The 21,911-nt window shown below is 53.3% G+C and overlaps 1 protein-coding gene across 1 annotated transcript; it reads right to left on the bottom strand.

Annotated features, from left to right (window-relative positions):
* Positions 1–7,446: 7,446 nt before the first annotated feature.
* On the bottom strand, positions 7,447–19,216 carry LOC149439264 (peroxisome proliferator-activated receptor gamma coactivator 1-alpha-like). Its single transcript, XM_089659239.1, has 4 exons — positions 19,140–19,216; positions 13,975–14,096; positions 10,963–11,114; positions 7,447–7,886 (listed from the first exon to the last, which is right to left on the bottom strand). Exons 2-4 carry the CDS (start codon positions 14,052–14,054, stop codon positions 7,783–7,785), a joined length of 336 nt encoding a protein of 111 aa, XP_089515365.1. The 5' UTR covers positions 14,055–14,096; positions 19,140–19,216; the 3' UTR covers positions 7,447–7,782.
* Between the last annotated feature and the right edge of the window lie 2,695 nt (positions 19,217–21,911).

Raw genomic sequence — 21,911 nt, 5'->3', positions numbered from 1 at the left:
ACCCCCCATCCAGTGACTGTATCCAATCAGAGGCAGCTGCAAGAATACAACAGTCCAGCAGGGGGATTCACATCTGCAATGTACAGCAAGGATGGAGGAATTCATCAGCATGTGGCCAGCCTTAAAGCAGAAGTCAGAATATATCCGCTCTCCCCGGACCCGGCGTCCACTATATCCGCTCTCCCCGGACCCCGCGTCCACTATATCCGCTCTCCCCGGACCCCGCGTCCACTATATCCGCTCTCCCCGGACCCCGCGTCCACTATATCCGCTCTCCCCGGACCCGGCGTCCACTATATCCGCTCTCCCCGGACCCGGCGTCCACTATATCCGCTCTCCCCGGACCCGGCGTCCACTATATCCGCTCTCCCCGGACCCGGCGTCCACTATATCCGCTCTCCCCGGACCCGGCGTCCACTATATCCGCTCTCCCCGGACCCGGCGTCCACTATATCCGCTCTCCCCGGACCCCGCATTCACTATGTCCGCTCTCCCCGGACCCCGCATTCACTATGTCCGCTCTCCCCGGACCCCGCATTCACTATATCCGCTCTCCCCGGACCCCGCATTCACTATATCCGCTCTCCCCGGACCCCGCATTCACTATATCCGCTCTCCCCGGACCCCGCATTCACTATATCCGCTCTCCCCGGACCCCGCATTCACTATATCCGCTCTCTCCCCGGACCCCGCATTCACTATATCCGCTCTCCCCGGACCCCGCATTCACTATATCCCCTCTCCCCGGACCCCGCATTCACTATATCCCCTCTCCCCGGACCCCGCATTCACTATATCCGCTCTCCCCGGACCCCGCATTCACTATATCCGCTCTCCCCGGACCCCGCATTCACTATATCCCCTCTCCCCGGACCCCACATTCACTATATCCCCTCTCCCCGGACCCCGCATTCACTATATCCGCTCTCCCCGGACCCCACATTCACTATATCCCCTCTCCCCGGACCCCGCATTCACTATATCCGCTCTCCCCGGACCCCACATTCACTATATCCACTCTCCCCGGATCGCAAAACGCAGGATCAGGTGCCATTATTTCAAGCGTGGTGCGGTTTTGCTGTAATTGTCATGCAGCAAATCGCATTGCGCGAGGTCCCAAGTGCTGACAACCCCGGCTACACTAAGATAAAAAAAAAAGCCTGGCTCCTGACCTTTAGCCGGCTCTGAGATTCAAAGCAAATTGGTCATGCTCTGCCATAAAGTAATGGATATGGAAGCTTTTTTTTTTTTTTGGAGAATGATATCGTTTAGTCACTTTAGCCGCTTCCCGACCGCCCTATAGCAGAAGTACCGCTACAGGGCAACAGGGATGCACAAAATCACATATATGCGATTTTGTATTTCCAAGTAGGGGACGCATGCGCACGCTCCCTACCCGCGCTGCTATGGGTTCCTCGGCATGTCAATCACTGGGTCCCAGCCGCCGATTCTCGTCTGGGACTCAATCATCGGCGGAGCTGACGGGAGAGGTCTGTAAGTAAACAATATAGATCTCCCTCTTCAGCAAGGTCATGCTGCTTTGTATCTCTCTGCGCCGCAGCATGCTTCCAGTGAAACGCACAGTTAACCCTTTGATTGCCCTCATGTTAACCCCTTCCTGCCCAGTGCCATTATTAATACAGTGTCAGTGCTTTTTATTAGCACTAATCACTGTATTGGTGTCACTGGGGATGTCATTGACACCAAGTCAGTTCCCCCCCCGTGTCAGAATGCCCGCCACACTCCCAATATAAGTCGCTGATCGCCGCCATTACTAGTATAAAAAAAATTTATATAAAAATCCCAGTACATATCCCGCCATTTGCAGACGCTATGACTTTCACGTAAACCAATTTACGCATATTGGGATTTTTTTTTTTTTTTAGCAGACATGTCGCAGAATACATTTTGGCCTAAATGTACAACGAAATTTGATTTTTTTTTTTTACTGGACATGTTTATTAGCAAAAAGTCAAAAATATTGTTTGTTTTTAAATTGTCGTTTTTTGTTTATAGTGCAAAAAATAAAAAAAAATTAAAAAACGCAGAGGCGATCAAATACCACCGAAAGCTCAATTTGTGGGGGAAAAAAGGAAATTTTATTTGGGTGCAGCGTTGCATGACTGCGCAATCGTCAAAAGTAACGCAGCGCCGTATCGCAAAAAAAAAGGCCCGGTCAGGAAGGAGGGGAAACCGTGTGGAGGGGGAGGGGTTAATCAACGCAAGTGGCGAATAAAACTAAAACCGCGACATAGGATGTGACCCGTTACCTTCGGATGGGATTGTGGATTATCTGCTCGTCCCAGGGGTGTAAACGATCCTGCAACGTCCTCACTGCAGCGTCCACAAACGAGGCCATTTCTTTCTGCTCCAATCACATCGTCAGATTTGCCGGCCACACACTCGCCCGCGCACACACACACACACCCTTCACATCTACGGGTATACGAGCCAAAACTGTTCCGGAATTTTTATAATAAAGGGGAGGGGGGGTCTGCATCCAAAAAAGATCACAAACTGCAAAGCCCTGGAGCTCTCAATCGTTGCATCGATCGGTCCCCCATATCAAACGTTCCATATTGTGATCGATGGACGAAGAATACTTTGTTGCAGTTTTTTCTTTCTAAAGAGATTTCTGACAATGTATTTCCATTCCTGACAGCATGGAACACTGCCACCTACTGGCCTCTCTCTGAGCTGCCAATCCATTTCGGTGGATCGATCGAAGGATGGACGGTGCACAGAACATACTTTAAAGTGGAACTCTGGTCAGAAAATGAAGTCCAGCTAGAGCAAGGGGTGGGGAGGCAACCTTAACTCCTAGACGCCGAGCGCACGCAACCATGTGGTGTCTGGGCCTTGAACCCGAGCGCACGCATATTTGCGCACCATTTGAAAATACGTATGTGCTCAGAGCGTGCGTCCTGCGAGTTCCCAGCACATATGTCCGTGACTCACGGAAAGGTCCCGATCTCTTGCGATCGGGACCTTTTCCGATCATGTGATTTGCTGTCACATGACCCTAAAACCCCGCCCCCGGAAACTCTTAAAGGTCTGGGAGGCGCCGGCGCAAAGGGGTTAAAGAGGTGGAGATCTACCTGAACCACATGGGAGGAGTCAAAGACCGCCGGGCACGGCGTCGCCTCCTCACACCCAGGGGCAGACTGACAGCTCATGGGGCCCCCGGGCAATAGGGGATCATGGGGCCCCAGTATCCTTGCCCACACTCAAAAAAGCCTATAAAAAAGGTACCAGGAGCATTTCATGAGGCCCCCTACTGACCCCGGGCCCTCGGGCAGTGCCCAAGTTCCTGAATGGTCAGTCCGCCCCTGTTCACACCCGATCTAAACCTCTAATTCCCGTACTGCCGTGTCACAATCGCACGCATCGCGTGCCAATCCTGGTGGTGAGGAGGTGACATATCGCCTCCTGACCGCCCGTCAAACACACTCGGATCGCTTTTCAGAGGAGCAGGAGTGCCTTCTATACTTGTGAATGAGCCCTTCGTTGTCCTCGGCAGCAGAACCAATTCACAGAGTTGGGGGGTGGTAAAACCCTGCAGTTGAGTTGTGGTTGTACCGTCCCCAATCCCTACCCCCCCTTTATCTGCTGGTGTACACATGCAGCAGCAGGAATGACACCCCCGTGGCTTTTGGTGGGCGTTACCACCTGCTAATCAGGACCCATTCAAACAAATGGGGGCGCCCCTCAACTGCACGGGTTCCAAGGGGTTAAAGCAGGCGGTGGGAAAGCAAGACAGTGCTGGCTGCTTTAACCCCGTGTTTGCTGTACTGCACAAGGTTGCAAGGCACTTGCATGGACTTGAATGGGTCCTGCACCAACCACCAACCATGCTGCGCCACTGCAGCTCAAGGGGGTGCAGGGCTTGTAAAAACATCTCAACTATGGGGTTTTACCACCCCCCAAACATAAATGAACCCTTACTGTTCTGAGCCCCCTACAAGGCTGATTTCACACTGATGTGCTGAGTTACCTGCACCACAGGTGCAACGCAGTGCATGTGTGACTTCCCTGGGTTAGCTGCGGTTTGCTATAGACTTCTAATATATCCTGCAGGTGAGGTGCGCCGTCTGCATTTCAGAAAGTGCCCCAAACCCTCAGGATATAATAGAAATCTATGGCAAAGAGCAGCAAACCCGCAAGGAAGCTGCTGGTACCTGCACCCTCGGTGTGGGTAAGCCGCAGCAGATCATTGTGAAAGCAGCCCTATACGATCATGCCCAGTGTATTGCTTCACACTGACCTTTGCTGCTGCTGGCCCCACTCTGGAGACCGCTAGCCGGGATAAGAGGTGGAGTGCAGGTGGTGTCACTCCTACAGTCCCTCTGCTTGATGCTCTGGGATGGGGGGTCAGCGAGCCCGCACCACAATCTACCAGTCACCGGAGATCCACTGGTAGGCCGCAATGTACGGGTTGCTGCCCCTGTGCTAGATCACGCCAGGCTGGCCCCTTCTGCAGGTACTGAGATGTAAAACATTTAAAGTAAGTGCCTGTACTGTTTAGAGTCCAGTAATACACGGTCTCACCCCGCTCTGCACATGCTCAGTTGCTTTCTATTTTTAGGCGCTGTGCCGAATTTGTAAAGGTCGATTTGCTGGCAGCCTAAAGATTTACTGCTGCTCAGGGGCTCTGGGCTTCAGCAAAATGGCCGCCTCCAGCAAGAAGAAACAGGAGCAATGCTGGGGGCCATTTACAGCGCGGCCTAACATTGGGAGCAGATTAATGTGGAATGTACGTTCCTTGCTAGAGAATATTATTGTTTTATTAAAGCGTTACTAAACCCCCGGACCCCGCGTTCACTCTAGCCGCTCTCCCCGGACCCCGCCTCCACTCTAGCCGCTCTCCCCGGACCCCGCCTCCACTCTAGCCGCTCTCCCCGGACCCCGCCTCCACTCTAGCCGCTCTCCCCGGACCCCGCCTCCACTCTAGCCGCTCTCCCCGGACCCCGCCTCCACTCTAGCCGCTCTCCCCAGACCCCGCCTCCACTCTAGCCGCTCTCCCCAGACCCCGCCTCCACTCTAGCCGCTCTCCCCAGACCCCGCGTTCACTCTAGCCGCTCTCCCCAGACCCCGCGTTCACTCTAGCCGCTCTCCCCAGACCCCGCGTTCACTCTAGCCGCTCTCCCCAGACCCCGCGTTCACTCTAGCCGCTCTCCCCAGACCCCGCGTTCACTCTAGCCGCTCTCCCCAGACCCCGCGTTCACTCTAGCCGCTCTCCCCAGACCCCGCGTTCACTCTAGCCGCTCTCCCCAGACCCCGCGTTCACTCTAGCCGCTCTCCCCAGACCCCGCGTTCACTCTAGCCGCTCTCCCCAGACCCCGCGTTCACTCTAGCCGCTCTCCCCAGACCCCGCGTTCACTCTAGCCGCTCTCCCCAGACCCCGCGTTCACTCTAGCCGCTCTCCCCAGACCCCGCGTTCACTCTAGCCGCTCTCCCCAGACCCCGCGTTCACTCTAGCCGCTCTCCCCAGACCCCGCGTTCACTCTAGCCGCTCTCCCCAGACCCCGCGTTCACTCTAGCCGCTCTCCCCAGACCCCGCGTTCACTCTAGCCGCTCTCCCCAGACCCCGCGTTCACTCTAGCCGCTCTCCCCAGACCCCGCGTTCACTCTAGCCGCTCTCCCCAGACCCCGCGTTCACTCTAGCCGCTCTCCCCAGACCCCGCGTTCACTCTAGCCGCTCTCCCCAGACCCCGCGTTCACTCTAGCCGCTCTCCCCAGACCCCGCGTTCACTCTAGCCGCTCTCCCCAGACCCCGCGTTCACTCTAGCCGCTCTCCCCAGACCCCGCGTTCACTCTAGCCGCTCTCCCCAGACCCCGCGTTCACTCTAGCCGCTCTCCCCAGACCCCGCGTTCACTCTAGCCGCTCTCCCCAGACCCCGCGTTCACTCTAGCCGCTCTCCCCAGACCCCGCGTTCACTCTAGCCGCTCTCCCCAGACCCCGCGTTCACTCTAGCCGCTCTCCCCAGACCCCGCGTTCACTCTAGCCGCTCTCCCCAGACCCCGCGTTCACTCTAGCCGCTCTCCCCAGACCCCGCGTTCACTCTAGCCGCTCTCCCCAGACCCCGCGTTCACTCTAGCCGCTCTCCCCAGACCCCGCGTTCACTCTAGCCGCTCTCCCCAGACCCCGCGTTCACTCTAGCCGCTCTCCCCAGACCCCGCGTTCACTCTAGCCGCTCTCCCCAGACCCCGCGTTCACTCTAGCCGCTCTCCCCAGACCCCGCGTTCACTCTAGCCGCTCTCCCCAGACCCCGCGTTCACTCTAGCCGCTCTCCCCAGACCCCGCGTTCACTCTAGCCGCTCTCCCCAGACCCCGCGTTCACTCTAGCCGCTCTCCCCAGACCCCGCGTTCACTCTAGCCGCTCTCCCCAGACCCCGCGTTCACTCTAGCCGCTCTCCCCAGACCCCGCGTTCACTCTAGCCGCTCTCCCCAGACCCCGCGTTCACTCTAGCCGCTCTCCCCAGACCCCGCGTTCACTCTAGCCGCTCTCCCCAGACCCCGCGTTCACTCTAGCCGCTCTCCCCAGACCCCGCGTTCACTCTAGCCGCTCTCCCCAGACCCCCCCGCGTTCACTCTAGCCGCTCTCCCCAGACCCCCCCGCGTTCACTCTAGCCGCTCTCCCCGGACCCTACATTCAGGTCTCCCACCTTACTCAAAACATGGAAATGCAATTATTTTAGTGAATATAAACTGCTAAATACCTTTTCTCATCAGCAGTATTGTGACTTCAGTAGAGCACTGGTTAAAGCTTGTAGGAGGAGTTTTCTTTCTGCTCTAGGAGGATGCAGAACCCCTAACCTCTGTCTCGACAGTGCTGATTGGCCCTGTGCTGATCACATGCACTCTCCCAAGGAAAAAGAAGAAAACCTAATACACACCAAACTGAGCATGTGCAGCATGGCTACAGGTTCAGTCTATCATCAGGAGATAAGATGTGGACATTTGAACAAGGAGGAGGAGCAGAGAAGACAGGATCAAACGGCTTTTTCACACAATGCAGAGGAATAACCTCTTAGGTTCTACAGCGAGTATAACAAGAACGCTTTGCTGCCTCTACAGACTGTTGTGGGTTTAGGAACACTAAGTGGTTATGGATAAAAGGTCCGCTTGGTTCCGAATAATCCGACAGAAGAAACGCGCTGCCAGGACTTGTTCACCATCCAGCGTCTTCCTTTTTTCTTTTTTTAAAAAGCTAACTCCATCTTTTTGCATCAGGCTTGTCCAACCCGCAACCCACAGGCTGCACGCAGCGATGAATGCGGCCAAACGCAAAATCGCGGTCATGTAAGGAAGCCAACACAGAGGGGAGGCGGGAGCTCGGCCATGTTGGGAGGGACAGGAGACGCAATGTGACGCTTCTGACGATTCTTCCTTCGTAAATCTCACAAACCGGACAGGAAACCCAATAAAGACGCCACAATCCGGTGTTATATGTATCTTTTTTTATTATTATTTCATCTGCATAGTGATTCTTCGTATATCGGCGCAGATCGCACGCTAAGCTCTGTTAAATAGGTTACAAAAACAAATATTTAAAAAAAATGTTTTTATACCTTTTTTTATGATAATTTTTATCTAAAAAAGAAAAAAAAGATTTGGGCACTTTGTTCCCCGCACGGGGAGGGGGGAGGGGGGGGGGGGTCATGCGTCTGTTTATTGAATGGCCTTCTATCCAGTGTTCTGAGGTAAATTCATTTGGTTAACCGATTCTCCATTCTAATTGATCGGTGGCTCTGGGAAGGGGGGGAGGGGTTGGCGTTGCGTTACCTCCGTTGCTTCTTCTGAGCCTCTCTTAGTAAAGTGTCGAAATCTATATTGTCGAATTTACTTCTAATGGGGGCGGGGTCAAAATCTTCCCGATTTGAATCTAGAGGGGAGGGGGAAAAAAAAAAAAAGACATGGGCATTAAGACAAACAAAAAAATGGCACGTTTATAGAGCTCAGAGGGACAGCCAGCCAAAAAAGAAATAAATCCGATCTCAAGACGTCATAACGCCATGGGGCAATACACTTTTTGGTTTCTGTTTGGTAAGTTACCACTCCCCCTGATGGTCACAACATCCAGTGTACAGTGGAATTCACAAAAGTCTCACTCATGGAGCTGCAATAGCTCAACATTTCGAAATGATGACTTTGTGTAAGGATTTCTACAGCCAGTGATGGGTGATCCAGGGGGCTCTAGAACCGCCTGATCACTTTTTTGGGGCTCTGAAGGGGCTACCCTAATCTATCCAGAGCCTCTCCCAACCTCTCAAACTTTCTATCCCAATGTGTCCAGAGCCTCTCCCATCCTCTGGAACCCCCAACCCCAATCTGTCCAGAGCCTTTTCCATTCTCTGCAACTCCCTAGCCCAATCTGTCCAGAGCCTCTCCCATCCTCTGGAATTCCTTACCCCAATCTATCCAGAGCCTCTCCCATCCTCTGCAACTCCCTAGCCCAATCTGTAAAAACCTGTCCCATCTTCTGGAATTCCTTACCCCAATCTGTCCAGAGCCTCTCTGATCCTCTGGAACTCCTTAGCCTAGTGTGTCCAGAGCCTCTCCCATCTCCTGGAATTCCTTACCCCAATCTGTCCAGAGCCTGTCCCATCTTCTGGAACTCCCTACCCCAATCTTTCCAGAGCCTGTTCCATCTTCTGAAACTCCTTACACCAACATGTTCAGAGCCTCTCCCATCCTCTAGAACCCCCAACCCCAATCTGTCCACAGACTCCCACATGCTATGGAGCATACTACCCTATTCTGTCCAGAGCCTCTTTTGTCCTCTGGAACTCACTACCCCAATCTCTCCAAAGCCTCCCCCATCCTCTGGAACGCCCTACCACAATCTGTCCAGCTATCTTCACCTTTAGGGGATCCCTAAAAACTCAACTCTTCAGGGAAGTCTATCACCTACTAAATTAACTTTTAGTTTTCCATCAACTCATCCCTCACCGTTATGACCTTTTGTATCAACTGGGCCTCCCTTTCAGATTGTAAGCTCCTGTGAGCAAGGCCCTCCTACCCCTCTTGCATTGAATTGTGTTGTAAATGCACAGAGGACGAGGACCCTACCTTTCTATTGGAGGACGAGGACCCTACCTTTCTATTGTATAGGACGAGGACCCTACCTTTCTATTGGAGGACGAGGACCCTACCTTTCTATTGGAGGACGAGGACCCTACCTTTCTATTGCAGAGGACGAGGACCCTACCTTTCTATTGTAGAGGACGAGGACCCTACCTTTCTATTGTAGAGGACGAGGACCCTACCTTTCTATTGCAGAGGACGAGGACCCTACCTTTCTATTGCAGAGGATGAGGACCCTACCTTTCTATCGTAGAGGACGAGGACCCTACCTTTCTATTACAGAGGACCCTACCTTTCTATTACAGAGGACGAGGACCCTACCTTTCTATTACAGAGGACGAGGACCCTACCTTTCTGTTGGAGGACGAGGACCCTACCTTTCTATTGTAGAGGACGAGGACCCTACCTTTCTATTACAGAGGACGAGGACCCTACCTTTCTATTGTAGAGGACGAGGACCCTACCTTTCTATTACAGAGGACGAGGACCCTACCTTTCTATTACAGAGGACGAAGACCCTACCTTTCTATTGCAGAGGACGAGGACCCTACCTTTCTGTTTAAGGACGAGGACCCTACCTTTCTATTGCAGAGGACGAGGACCCTACCTTTCTATCGTAGAGGACGAGGACCCTACCTTTCTATTACAGAGGACGAGGACCCTACCTTTCTATTACAGAGGATGAGGACCCTACCTTTCTATTGCAGAGGACGAGGACCCTACCTTTCTATCGTAGAGGACGAGGACCCTACCTTTCTATTACAGAGGACGAGGACCCTACCTTTCTATTACAGAGGACGAGGACCCTACCTTTCTATTGCAGAGGACGAGGACCCTACCTTTCTATTGCAGAGGACGAGGACCCTACCTTTCTGTTGGAGGATGAGGACCCTACCTTTCTGTTGGAGGACGAGGACCCTACCTTTCTATTGCAGAGGACGAGGACCCTACCTTTCTATTGCAGAGGACGAGGACCCTACCTTTCTATTACAGAGGATGAGGACCCTACCTTTCTATTGCAGAGGATGAGGACCCTACCTTTATTACAGAGGACGAGGACCCTACCTTTCTATCGTAGAGGACGAGGACCCTACCTTTCTATTGCAGAGGACGAGGACCCTACCTTTCTATTGCAGAGGACGAGGACCCTACCTTTCTATTGCAGAGGACGAGGACCCTACCTTTCTATTGCAGAGGATGAGGACCCTACCTTTCTATTACAGAGGATGAGGACCCTACCTTTCTATTGCAGAGGATGAGGACCCTACCTTTCTATCGTAGAGGACGAGGACCCTACCTTTCTATCGTAGAGGACGAGGACCCTACCTTTCTATTACAGAGGACGAGGACCCTACCTTTCTATTGCAGAGAACGAGGACCCTACCTTTCTGTTGGAGGATGAGGACCCTACCTTTCTATTGCAGAAGACGAGGACCCTACCTTTCTGTTGGAGGATGAGGACCCTACCTTTCTATTGTAGAGGACAAGAACCCTACCTTTCTATTGCAGAGGACGAGGACCCTACCTTTCTATTGTAGAGGACCCTACCTTTCTGTTGTAGAGGACGAGGACCCTACCTTTCTATTGTAGAGGACGAGGACCCTACCTTTCTGTTGGAGGACGAGGACCCTACCTTTCTATTGTAGAGGATGAGGTCCCTACCTTTCTATTGCAGAGGACGAGGACCCTACCTTTCTATTGGAGAGGACGAGGACCCTACCTTTCTGTCAGAGGACGAGGACTCTACCTTTCTATTGCAGACTCTTGATGCCGTGTAAACCCCATATAATAACAGATCTATGTTCGGGGTGAAATGTTTTCATGTATATTAGACCTTCACCCTCCTCTGTACAACAAATGAAAAGTCAACTCACCAAGATCAGCGTAATTACTTTTACAGAACTGTCGTCGGCCACCAAAGCAGAGGTCAAAGGGCAGCTCGTCCGGAAGGCGCAACTTGTGCCCGTTTTCTATGGCGGCGAAGGCCTCTCTGGTGTAGCGGTAAGTCACAAAGCCGTAATTGTCACTGTAAAGAGAACGGAGACACCATTAACCAAATTATGCTCCAACTGCCTGGTTCCCCCTCCATCAACTGCCACTGCAAGATCCCCCCCACACCTCCACTGACAATACACATGGGCTCCAATTCAATAGATGGCAAATACAGCCGATAGAATTCTCAATGTATGATCATTTAGCAGAGTGAATGGTAAAATTGCCTTTTTGAGGGGCAAGCGGCCCAGGGGGGACCCCTGGATCAGGCGGCCCGGGGAGGACCCCTGGCTCAGAGGAGAGGAGAATTTATTTAATTATTGTGATCCCATTCTTCCACTTTAGCTCATTAAAAAGTAAAAATTTTGAGTAATAAAAAAATTATATATACAGTCGTGGCCAAAAGTTTTGAGAATGACACAAATATTAATTTTCACAAAGTCTGCTGATTCAGTGTTTTTAGATCTTTTTGTCAGATGTTCCTCTGGTATACGGATGTATGATGACCAGCATTCCATACGTGTCGGAGGCTTTTATTGACAATGACATGAAGTTTATGCGAAGAGTCGATATTTGTAACGTTGAACCTTCTTTTTCTAGACCTCTGCAACTCGCCCGGCATGCTGTCAATCAACTTCTGGGCCACCTCCTGACTGATGGCAGCCCATTCTTGCATAATCAATGCTTGGAGTTGGTCAGATTTTGTGGGGTTTATTATTCACCTGCCTCTTGAGGATTGCCCACAAGTTCTCAATGGGATTAAGGTCTGGGCAGTTCCCTGACCATGGACCTGAAATGTCAATGTTTTGTTCCCCAAGCTACTTCGTTCTCACTTTTGCCTTCTGGCAAGGTGCTCCATCATGCATTGTTCCTCACCAAACTGTTCTTGGATGGTTGGGAGAAGTTGCTCTTGAAAGATGTTTTTGGACCATTCTTTATTTATGTTCTTGAATGCGCCCACTCCCTTGGCCGAGAAGTGACCCCACACATGAATGGTCTCAGGATGCTTTACTGTTGGCATGACACTGGACTGATGGTAGCGCTCACCTTTTCTTCTCCGGACAAGGTTTTTTCCAGATGCCCCAAACAATCGTAATGGGGATTCATCAGAACAAATGACTTTCCCCCAGTCTTCAGCAGCCCAATCCCTGGAACTTTTGCAGAATATCAGTCTGTCCCGGATGTTTTTCCTGGAGAGAAGTGGCTTCTTTGCTTCCCTTCTTGACACCAGGCCATCCTCCAAAGGCCTTCTCCTCCCTGTGCGTGCCGATGCATCACACCTGCCTGCTACCATTCCTGAGCAAGCTCTGCGCTGGTGGTGGCCCGATCCCGCAGCTGAATCAACGTTAGGAGACGGTCCTGGCGCTTGCTGGACTTTCTTGGGCACCCTGAAGACTTCTTCACAACAACTAGACCTCTCTCCTTGAAGTCTTTATGATCCAATAAATGGTGGATTTAGGTGCCACCTTAGTAGAGCAAAATCCTTGCCTGGGAATCCCTTATTGTGCAAAGCAGATAAACTCATATTTGTGTCATTCTCAAAACTTTTGGCCAGGATATATATAGATCTATAGATATATATATATATTTTTTTCTTTTAGACCAGTGAGCCAACAGACAGATTTCATCACACAGCTTTCCCTCCATCTGGTAAATCTGGCGGCAGAATCAGACAAGGCCGGCCCGTCCTGTTTCTCATCATTGAGAATTGTTACTTTTCAGTTCCAGCGACTTCCTCCTCATACGGGTGATTTGTAATTCTCACTCTCTGGAAAATCCAGTTTAGCGGCATAAAATCCTGCACAGCGTCAACGGACCAATCAGAGGAGACTCACGTAACCAAATCTGTTATGGACTGTTTGCTGTGCTAACCTGCCGGTTGCTAATATTGTGGACAAAAGTTCAAAGCCAAACATTCGTCTGTATCCGGCTTTGAGTAAACACGCCCGTCAAGGAATTAAAAAAAAAAAAATCCCACCCACCGTACTGCAAACATCACAGTGCCTCGTGCCCCCTGCAGGCGCCGGGAGCTCCCCTCGTGCCCCCTGCAGGCGCCGGGAGCCCCCCTCGTGCCCCCTGCAGGCGCCGGGAGCCCCCCTCGTGCCCCCTCTGGGGCTCCCACCGCCTGCAGGGGGCACGAGGGGGGCTACCGGCGCCTGCAGGGGGCACGAGGCACTGTGATGTTTGCAGTGCGGTGGTTGGCATTACACCCGTGTACGAACAGTTTAAATTTTTTTTTTTTTTTAATTCCTTAACGGGCGTTTTTATTCAAAGCCAGATACATACGAATGGAAGCCCCCCTCGTGCCCCCCCTGCAGGCGCTGGGAGCCTCCCTCGTGCCCCCATGCAGGCGCTGGGAGCCTCCCTCGCGCCCCCATGCAGGCGCTGGGAGCCTCCCTCGCGCCCCCATGCAGGCGCTGGGAGCCCCCCTCGCGCCCCCATGCAGGCGCTGGGAGCCCCCCTCGCGCCCCCATGCAGGCGCTGGGAGCCTCCCTCGCGCCCCCATGCAGGCGCTGGGAGCCTCCCTCGCGCCCCCATGCAGGCGCTGGGAGCCTCCCTCGTGCCCCCATGCAGGCGCTGGGAGCCTCCCTCGTGCCCCCATGCAGGCGCTGGGAGCCTCCCTCGTGCCCCCATGCAGGCGCTGGGAGCCCCCATCGCGCCCCCTGCATACATGTTGTGCTTTTCTGTACACTGCATTGGCGCGCCGTTTCCAATGAACAGCACCGCAGCGCACCACACACATCATTACCACAACCTGTAAGTGTTAATGGCCCCCAATTTCTCATCAGCATGCAGTAACCCCGCAATGCTTTTTGGTGTTTTGCCAACTTTAGGACCCCGGGAAGCCCCCGCCCTGCACAGAGGACTCTAATATCTAACACCGTGATCCTTACCCCTCCTCTCTGAAGTGAAGGGTGCATTCCTCAATATCCCCAAACATGGAGAAGCGGCTCCTGAGTTCCGATCTGGTCATGCGGCTGCCGATCTTCCCGATGTACACCACCCTCCTCTCCTCCTGAGAACACAAACATTTGTCAGAAATTAAATCCAAACGGCGCGTTAATCATTGACGGGTAAAATCACAATCTGCAACCCGAGGATTTGTAATTCGAGTAATTTAATTGTGTGGATTGTTGGTTGTGTTGATTTACAGATCCTGGATAATTTTAATGTTTACAGAGCAAAGGTCAATCCCACCTTTCAGAGAGACAGCAAAAAAAAAAATTGCATATATATTTGCAGGAAAAAAGTGTATTTACCATTTCATTGCACAGAGGCCTTTAAAGCTTTGCACCCGCCATCAGGGGGATCAGTGTATGGCGGGTGCAATGTCAGGCTCCTGCAGACTCTTCCTCCAACCCCATGTCCATAGCAAAGTACGAAGATTAACCATCATCTATTCCAACCAGATAAGAGCCCTCCCGCTCCCGCCCCGGGGGGAGAGGCCCCGCGCTCCCGCCCCGGGGGGAGAGGCCCCGCGCTCCCGCCCCGGGGGGAGAGGCCCCGCGCTCCCGCCCCGGGGGGAGAGGCCCCGCGCTCCCGCCCCGGGGGGAGAGGCCCCGCGCTCCCGCCCCGGGGGGAGAGGCCCCGCGCTCCCGCCCCGGGGGGAGAGGCCCCGCGCTCCCGCCCCGGGGGGAGAGGCCCCGCGCTCCCGCCCCGGGGGGAGAGGCCCCGCGCTCCCGCTCAGTGTTAAGACCACATTCAAGGTCCACACCTTTGGGGTCAGGCTGGTGCTCTCGCTGAGATGTTCCGTCCTCGGTGCAATAAATCCATTACAAGAAAAGCCGCCAACCCCTTGATCTCTTCGTTGCAATTTCATTATTGGTTGCAGATCACCGAATTGCCGGCTTTTCTTCTTCTTCTTATTATACAGGATTTATGGCGCCAACAGTTTGCTCAGCACTTTACAATATAACGGGAGACAATACAGCAACAATACAGTTCAATACAAGAGGGATAGGAGGGCCCTGATCCTGGGAGCTTACAATCTAAGAGGGAGGGGCTGATCCTGGGAGCTTACAATCTAGGAGGGAGGGGCTGATGGTACAAAAGGTAATAACTGTGGGGGATGGACTGGTTGGAAGAGTATTCTTATTTATTTCAGGTACTTCTATAGCGCCTTCATTTTTTGCAGCGCTTTACATATATATTGTACATTCACATCAGTCCCTAACCCTCAAGGGGCGTACAATCTAAGGTCCCTAGATTGTAGTACCCGGAGGAAACCCACGCAGGCACAGGGAGAACATGCAAACTCCATTACGGTTTCTGGGCACGGGTCGCAGCACTCACACCGCTCCAAGGAACCGGAGCAAAGGGGGTGACCCGCCCCCAGTGTGAGTGCGCCCTAAAAGCTCCAGTGTTGCTCGGGTTCCTGTAAACTAGTCCCAGCATGTCAGGTCAGGTCCCACATAGGAGGACACAGCCCTCTGTAAGAGAACTTCGCCAACAACAGTCAGTGATTCACCAGCAGACCTTGTCCTCGTCTTACTCTACATTTCCATCCAGACTTCTGAAAGCAGAACATCTCCATTCACTTTTTCTTTTATGATGTAAATACTTTGCTTCAGGGTCACCCGGCTCACCCTCCATGTGTTAGAAAAATAAAATGTTTGCGGCTGTACTGGGTAAGAGAAGCGCGGTGTCCTGGAATCACTGGTCGTGTATAGAGAGCAATGTACACAGCACTTCCTGTCCCCGAGGAGCTTACAGTCTAAGGTCACATACTGGGGCCAAACAACCTCCAAGCAGCTCTTTGGTTTGTGAGAGGAACCTCATAAGCACAAGGAGAACATGCAAACTCCATGCAGACTGTCTCTTGGCTGAGATTCGGACCAAGGACCCCAGTGCTGCAAGGCAGAAGTGCGCACCCCATTGTGCTGCCAATAAGTGAAGGCCAAAAGCATTAGCAGTGCGCTGCAATCAGAGTTCAGTACAGCAGAGAATGCAGAGCTCGGTTCTCAGGGCTCACTGGGCCCTTCAGTGCTGCAGAAATGTTCCTGTACCCTTCCCCCGATCTGTGCCTTCATACAATCCTGTCTCGGGGGTCTGCGGACAATTCCTTGGACTTCCGGGAGACCGAGCGAGCGCGGGGAGGACGACACTTCCAGAACCAGTGAGTGAATGGGTATTTGGCAGAAGATGGCAGTGTGGTGGGGCCAGGGGGGGCATGTGATTGGTTGGGAGTGGCGGCGTGGTGGGCTGGGGGAGGGAGAAAATGTTGTATCAGAGAGTGGTGGTGGCGGGGGAAGGGGGTGTGTGGTTTGGGAGTTGTGTCGAGAGTGGCAGCGGAAGGGGGGGGGGGCGCTGGGTTTGTTGGGGAGTTGTGTCAAGAGTTGCGTGGGGGGGCGTTGGGTTTGTTGGGGAGTTGTGTCGAGAGTGGCGGGGGGGGTGTTGGGTTTGTTGGGGAGTTGTGTTGAGAGTGGCGGGGGGGGGGTGTTGGGGAGTTGTGTCGAGAGTGGCGGCGATGGGGGGGGGGGGGGGGGTTGGGATTCTTGGGAGTTGTGTCTAGAGTGGCGGGGAGGGGGTGTTGGGTTTGTTGGGGAGTTGTGTCAAGAGTTGCGTGGGGGGGCGTTGGGTTTGTTGGGGAGTTGTCGAGAGTGGCGGGGGGGTGTTGGGTTTGTTGGGGAGTTGTGTTGAGAGTGGCGGGGGGGGGGGGGGGGGGGTGTTGGGGAGTTGTGTCGAGAGTGGCGGCGATGGGGGGGGGGGGGGGTTGGGATTGTTGGGAGTTGTGTCTAGAGTGGCGGGGAGGGGGTGTTGGGTTTGTTGGGGAGTTGTGTCAAGAGTTGCGTGGGGGGGCGTTGGGTTTGTTGGGGAGTTGTCGAGAGTGGCGGGGGGGTGTTGGGTTTGTTGGGGAGTTGTGTTGAGAGTGGTGGGGGGGGGTGTTGGGGAGTTGTGTCGAGAGTGGCGGCGATGGGGGGGGGGGGGGGGTTGGGATTGTTGGGAGTTGTGTCTAGAGTGGCGGGGAGGGGGTGTTGGGTTTGTTGGGGAGTTGTGTCAAGAGTTGCGTCAAGAGTTGCGTGGGGGGGCGTTGGGTTTGTTGGGGAGTTGTCGAGAGTGGCGGGGGGGTGTTGGGTTTGTTGGGGAGTTGTGTTGAGAGTGGTGGGGGGGGGTGTTGGGGAGTTGTGTCGAGAGTGGCGGCGATGGGGGGGGGGGGGTTGGGATTCTTGGGAGTTGTGTCTAGAGTGGTGGCGGGGAGGGGGTGTCGGGTTTGTTGGGGAGTTGTGTCAAGAGTTGCGTGGGGGGGCGTTGGGTTTGTTGGGGAGTTGTCGAGAGTGGCGGGGGGGGTGTTGGGGAGTTGTGTCGAGAGTGGCGGCGATGGGGGGGGGGGGGTTGGGATTGTTGGGAGTTGTGTCTAGAGTGGCGGGGAGGGGGTGTTGGGTTTGTTGGGGATTTGTGTCGAGAGTGACGGCGATGGTGGGGGGGGGTGTTGGGATTGTTGGGGAGTTGTCGAGAGTGGCGGCGATGGGGGGGGGGGTTGGGATTGTTGGGAGTTGTGTCTAGAGTGGCGGGGAGGGGGTGTTGGGTTTGTTGGGGATTTGTGTCGAGAGTGACGGCTATGGGGGGAGGGGGGGGGGTGTTGGGATTGTTGGAGAGTTGTTTCGAGAGTGGCGGGTGGGGGGGTGTTAGGTGGGCGCCCAGTATCAGTGTTGCTGGGGGCAGCACAACAACTAAACCACGGCAATGGATGCATCCCTTTGGAAAGCATGGGCCATGACAGGTCCTCATCCCTGCTATGCAGCTAATCTGACACAGATTGTTTTGATTGGCTGCTTCCCTGGCAGGTAACGGCCTGGTAAACAAAGTATCAAAAAAAAGTTACGAAATCCTCGTTGCTTCCGGTTTGATGTCACACAGTGGGAGGAGCAATATCCGCTCCTCTCTGTGCTTGGATGCCGCCGGTCACATCTCCAATCGCATGGGAGGGTCCGGTGAAGGCGGCAGCAGGAGGGGGTTGGGACCCCCCTCCACCAGCTGTAAACAAAATCCGGCAGCTCGTTAGCCGCTTGGATTACTTTAACTTTGTACAGAATGGCTGGGGCTACAAAATGACACCTCGATCATTGCTGCAGCGCTGACCACGATATCACCCCTCCCATCCGGGGGCGTATAGACAGGGACGGCGGATGGGGCGTGGCTAAGCAACAGATTTTTAACACTCAATCTAATCCTAAAAGAACATCTTTATCCTTAGGGCTCATTCACACGACGCCCTCGAGCTGCGGTGATACGCAGAGACTTGATTGAAGGGGTCGTTTTGTGAAGCTCCAATTTACTAGATCCAATTTAAAAGACAAAAAGGAAAGAAATCCTCCTACATAAGTTGTACCTGTTTATCTGCAGTCTTCTCTACAAACGTTCAAAGCGCTGAATTTAGACAGTATTTCTGAGTGCCAGAAAGTAGGGGGTAGGGAGCGGATGTCACATACTGCCCAGCACAGAGCCGAGTGTAATCGGACACCCGAGAGGAGGGCACCGGACACCCGAGAGGAGGGCACCGGACACCCGAGAGGAGGGCACCGGACACCCGAGAGGAGGGCACCGGACACCCGAGCGGAGGGCACGGACACCCGAGCGGAGGGCACGGACACCCGAGCGGAGGGCACGGACACCCGAGCGGAGGGCACGGACACCCGAGCGGAGGGCACGGACACCTGAGCGGAGGGCACGGACACCCCCACAGACATACACAATGTCTCATAAGGAGATATGCACGGCTGAGGCTGCCAATCATATTGCGTGCTGACGAGGGCATCGGGTGTCAGAAGGCGACTCCTGCAGATAAAGGAATGAGAGGACAGACCTAAATCACACTAGGTGCTATGAACTGGGGCAAGTACGCACTATAGGAGGATACGCTTTGTTCATTTTTTGTTTCCACTTTAAAAACCCACAAACCTCCAGTGCTTGCGGTTCTGCCTGCTTCTGGGTATGCGATGGGGTACAGGGTGTGGTTATAGTGTGGTCAATGCAGCCTAAAGCGCCCCCTATAGAGAAGGGCAGTGATGACGGATCGGTATGTGTACCCACACAAGTCCAATGTATTGCGGATACTTACTATGGCGCGCTCTTTATGGTATATCTTCTGCCTGTAGAAGCTGTCGCGAGACTCACACCTGTAAAGGTCGGAGGGATTCCAGATTATTACGGGTTAAAGCAGTACCACACAGGTCATTCAGTGCAGCTTTACATCTTATGGATGTTTTTTGTCCGATATAGCAAAATATTTCAAATATCAAACACAATTTTACCTATATTATGATTATATCAGAGAAAATTCGAAGTTTAAAAAAAAAGTAAAAAAAAAAAAAAAAAAAACTGCGAGCGGGCGGGATCTTCGCTGCAGAAGAGGTATGCAAGGGGGCGGACTTACTAAAGGCAAACAGACTGAGCACTTGGCAAATGAGGGGAAGGTCTGCTGTCTCCCATCATCCAATCACATGCAAGCATTAAAGCTTTTTTTTTTTTTTTTAATTTCCTTTCACATGATTGGATGACGCTTCACCTCATTTACGAAGCTCTGGAGTAACTGCACTTGCAGAGTGCACAGTCTATTTGCCTTTAGTAAATCAGCCCCTGTGTTTCCTGTGTGATGAACCTGCACGCCTGTGTGATCTTCCTTAGAATACATTCTCGGGACACCTTGGTGCTGGAAATAAGTGAACTCCAATGGGCGGACGTTAAAGCGGAGTTCCGCTCACCCTGTCAAAAAATAAAAGTCAGCAGATACAACTGTAGCTGCTGACCTTTAAAAAAACAGCCATTCACCTGTCCCTCGGTCCTGCGGTGTGTCCCCGCAGCCCGTTTCACTGGCCATCCTGTATTCCTGGAGGCCGGCATCTTGTGGGCACCGGGCTGTGATAGCTTGTGGCTTCAGAGCCGGGGACCCACTGCGCATGCGCAAGTAGAGCTGCGCTTCATGAATGGTCCCCGTAGTCTTCTGGGACCTGTCACGTGTCCCAAAAGACTACAGGGAGGGAGGACACCTTCCATTTCCAATCGCCTAGGCCAGGGGTGGGCAATGTGCGGTTCTCCAGCTGTTGTGGAACTACATTTCCCATGAGGCATTGCAAAGAACGGACATTGCAAAACTGAGAGAGGCATGATGGAACTTGTAGTTCTGCAACAGCTGGAGAGCCACACATTACCCACCCCTGGCCTAGGCGATCGGACCAGAAGTGGGAGCGGGTACCTGTCAAATTCGGGTACCCGCTCCCCCCGCACCCCAAAGGTGCCAATCCTTAATGGGAAGCAGTCCTTAAAGCAGAACTTCGCCTTTTGGGTGGAGCTCCACTTTAAGACTTTAAATGCTGGCAAATTAAAGCGGAGCTCCACCCAAAAGGGGAAGCTCCGCTTTAAGCCTTTGTCCCCCGCTCCTCATTAAGGATTGGCACCTTTGGGGAGCAGGGGTGAAGCGGGTACCCAAAATGACAGGTACCCGCTTCCACTTCCATCGCCTAGGCCGCAGGTGTCAAACTGGCGGCCCTCCAGCTGTTGCCAAACTACAAGTCCCATGAGGCATTGCAAGATTGACAGTTACAAGCATGATTCCCAAAGGCAGAGGCATGATGGGACTTGTAGTTTCGCAACAGCTGGAGGGCCGCCAGTTTGACACCCCTGGCCTAGGTGATCAGAGGTTGTCTCCCCATCTCCCTGCCTGTAGTCTTCTGGGACACGTGACAGGTCCACGTGAAGACTACGGGGCCATTTACAAAGCGTAGCGCTTCTCGCCCATGCGCAGTGGGCACCCGGCTGGGAAGCCGCAAGGTGTAACAGATGGGTGCCCACACTAAAGATGGCGGCGCCACGGAGAGAAGACGGCCGGTGAAACCATCGGTGGGGTGAAGACACCGTGGGACCGAGGGACAGGTAAGTGGCTGTATTTTAAAAGTCAGCAGCTACAGTTTTTGTTGCTGCTGACTTTTTTTTTTCTCAAGGTAGAGGTGAGGACCCTACACCATGTGGATAGGAAGAAGTCACATCTCCAGATCCAATGGGGTGGGGAGGGAGTACTGTGTTCACCTTTTCATTTATTTTTCCTGTAAAAGGTGAACTTTCACTTTAATCAGTCAAAGCAGGAAATCTGAATGACTAGACCTGCATTACCATTAGCAGCCAGCAGATGGCATGAGCCTAGCAAGAGCTAAAAGCTGAATATTTCACAATCCATTTTACACCCCAAATTATATTGTATTTTCTGCTAAAAACGTTCCCCGGGTTTGGGCAGAGTGGGGGGGGGCGGTGAATACATCTGTTCAGGCCATTAATGCCTGCTGGAGATGTTCACCGACATCCTGTGCCAATCACCCGGACAAGCTTTTCTTTTGCAGCAGAACTGGAATAGAGAAGAAATTTCCCATTGTTGCAGTTACAATGGAGGCTCGGGGAGATTCTCTCCTAACATCAGAGGCCCACCCATACATCAGGGTTCCCATCAGTGACCTCCTAACATCAGAGGCCCACCATTACATCAGGGTTTCCATCAGAGACCTCCTAACATCAGAGGCCCACCCGTGACCTCCTAACATCAGAGGCCCACCCTTACATCAGGGTTCCCATCAGTCCTCCTAACATCAGAGGCCCACCCGTGACCTCCTAACATCAGAGGCCCACCCTTACATCAGGGTTCCCATCAGAGACCTCCTAACATCAGAGGCCCACCCATACATCAGGGTTCCCATCAGTGACCTCCTAACATCAGAGGCCCACCATTACATCAGGGTTTCCATCAGAGACCTCCTAACATCAGAGGCCCACCCGTGACCTCCTAACATCAGAGGCCCACCCTTACATCAGGGTTCCCATCAGAGACCTCCTAACATCAGAGGCC

This window comes from Staurois parvus, unplaced genomic scaffold (assembly GCF_062004578.1).
Source record: "Staurois parvus isolate SC_StPar_1 unplaced genomic scaffold, SC_StPar_1.0 ptg001138l, whole genome shotgun sequence".
NCBI lineage: Eukaryota > Metazoa > Chordata > Amphibia > Anura > Ranidae > Staurois > Staurois parvus.
This window is presented reverse-complemented; position numbering and strand designations above follow the sequence as displayed.

What these genes read in the sequence shown, in the direction of transcription:
- LOC149439264 (XM_089659239.1), bottom strand. Translation starts at nt 14,054, where the DNA reads ATGACCAGATCGGAACTCAGGAGCCGCTTCTCCATGTTTGGGGATATT. An exon ending in CTTCACTTCAGAGAGGAGGG is followed by an intron (nt 11,115 to 13,974) that starts GTAAGGATCACG and finishes TTCTCTTTACAG; the next exon opens with TGACAATTACGGCTTTGTGA. An exon ending in AAGTAATTACGCTGATCTTG is followed by an intron (nt 7,887 to 10,962) that starts GTGAGTTGACTT and finishes CCTCCCCTCTAG; the next exon opens with ATTCAAATCGGGAAGATTTT.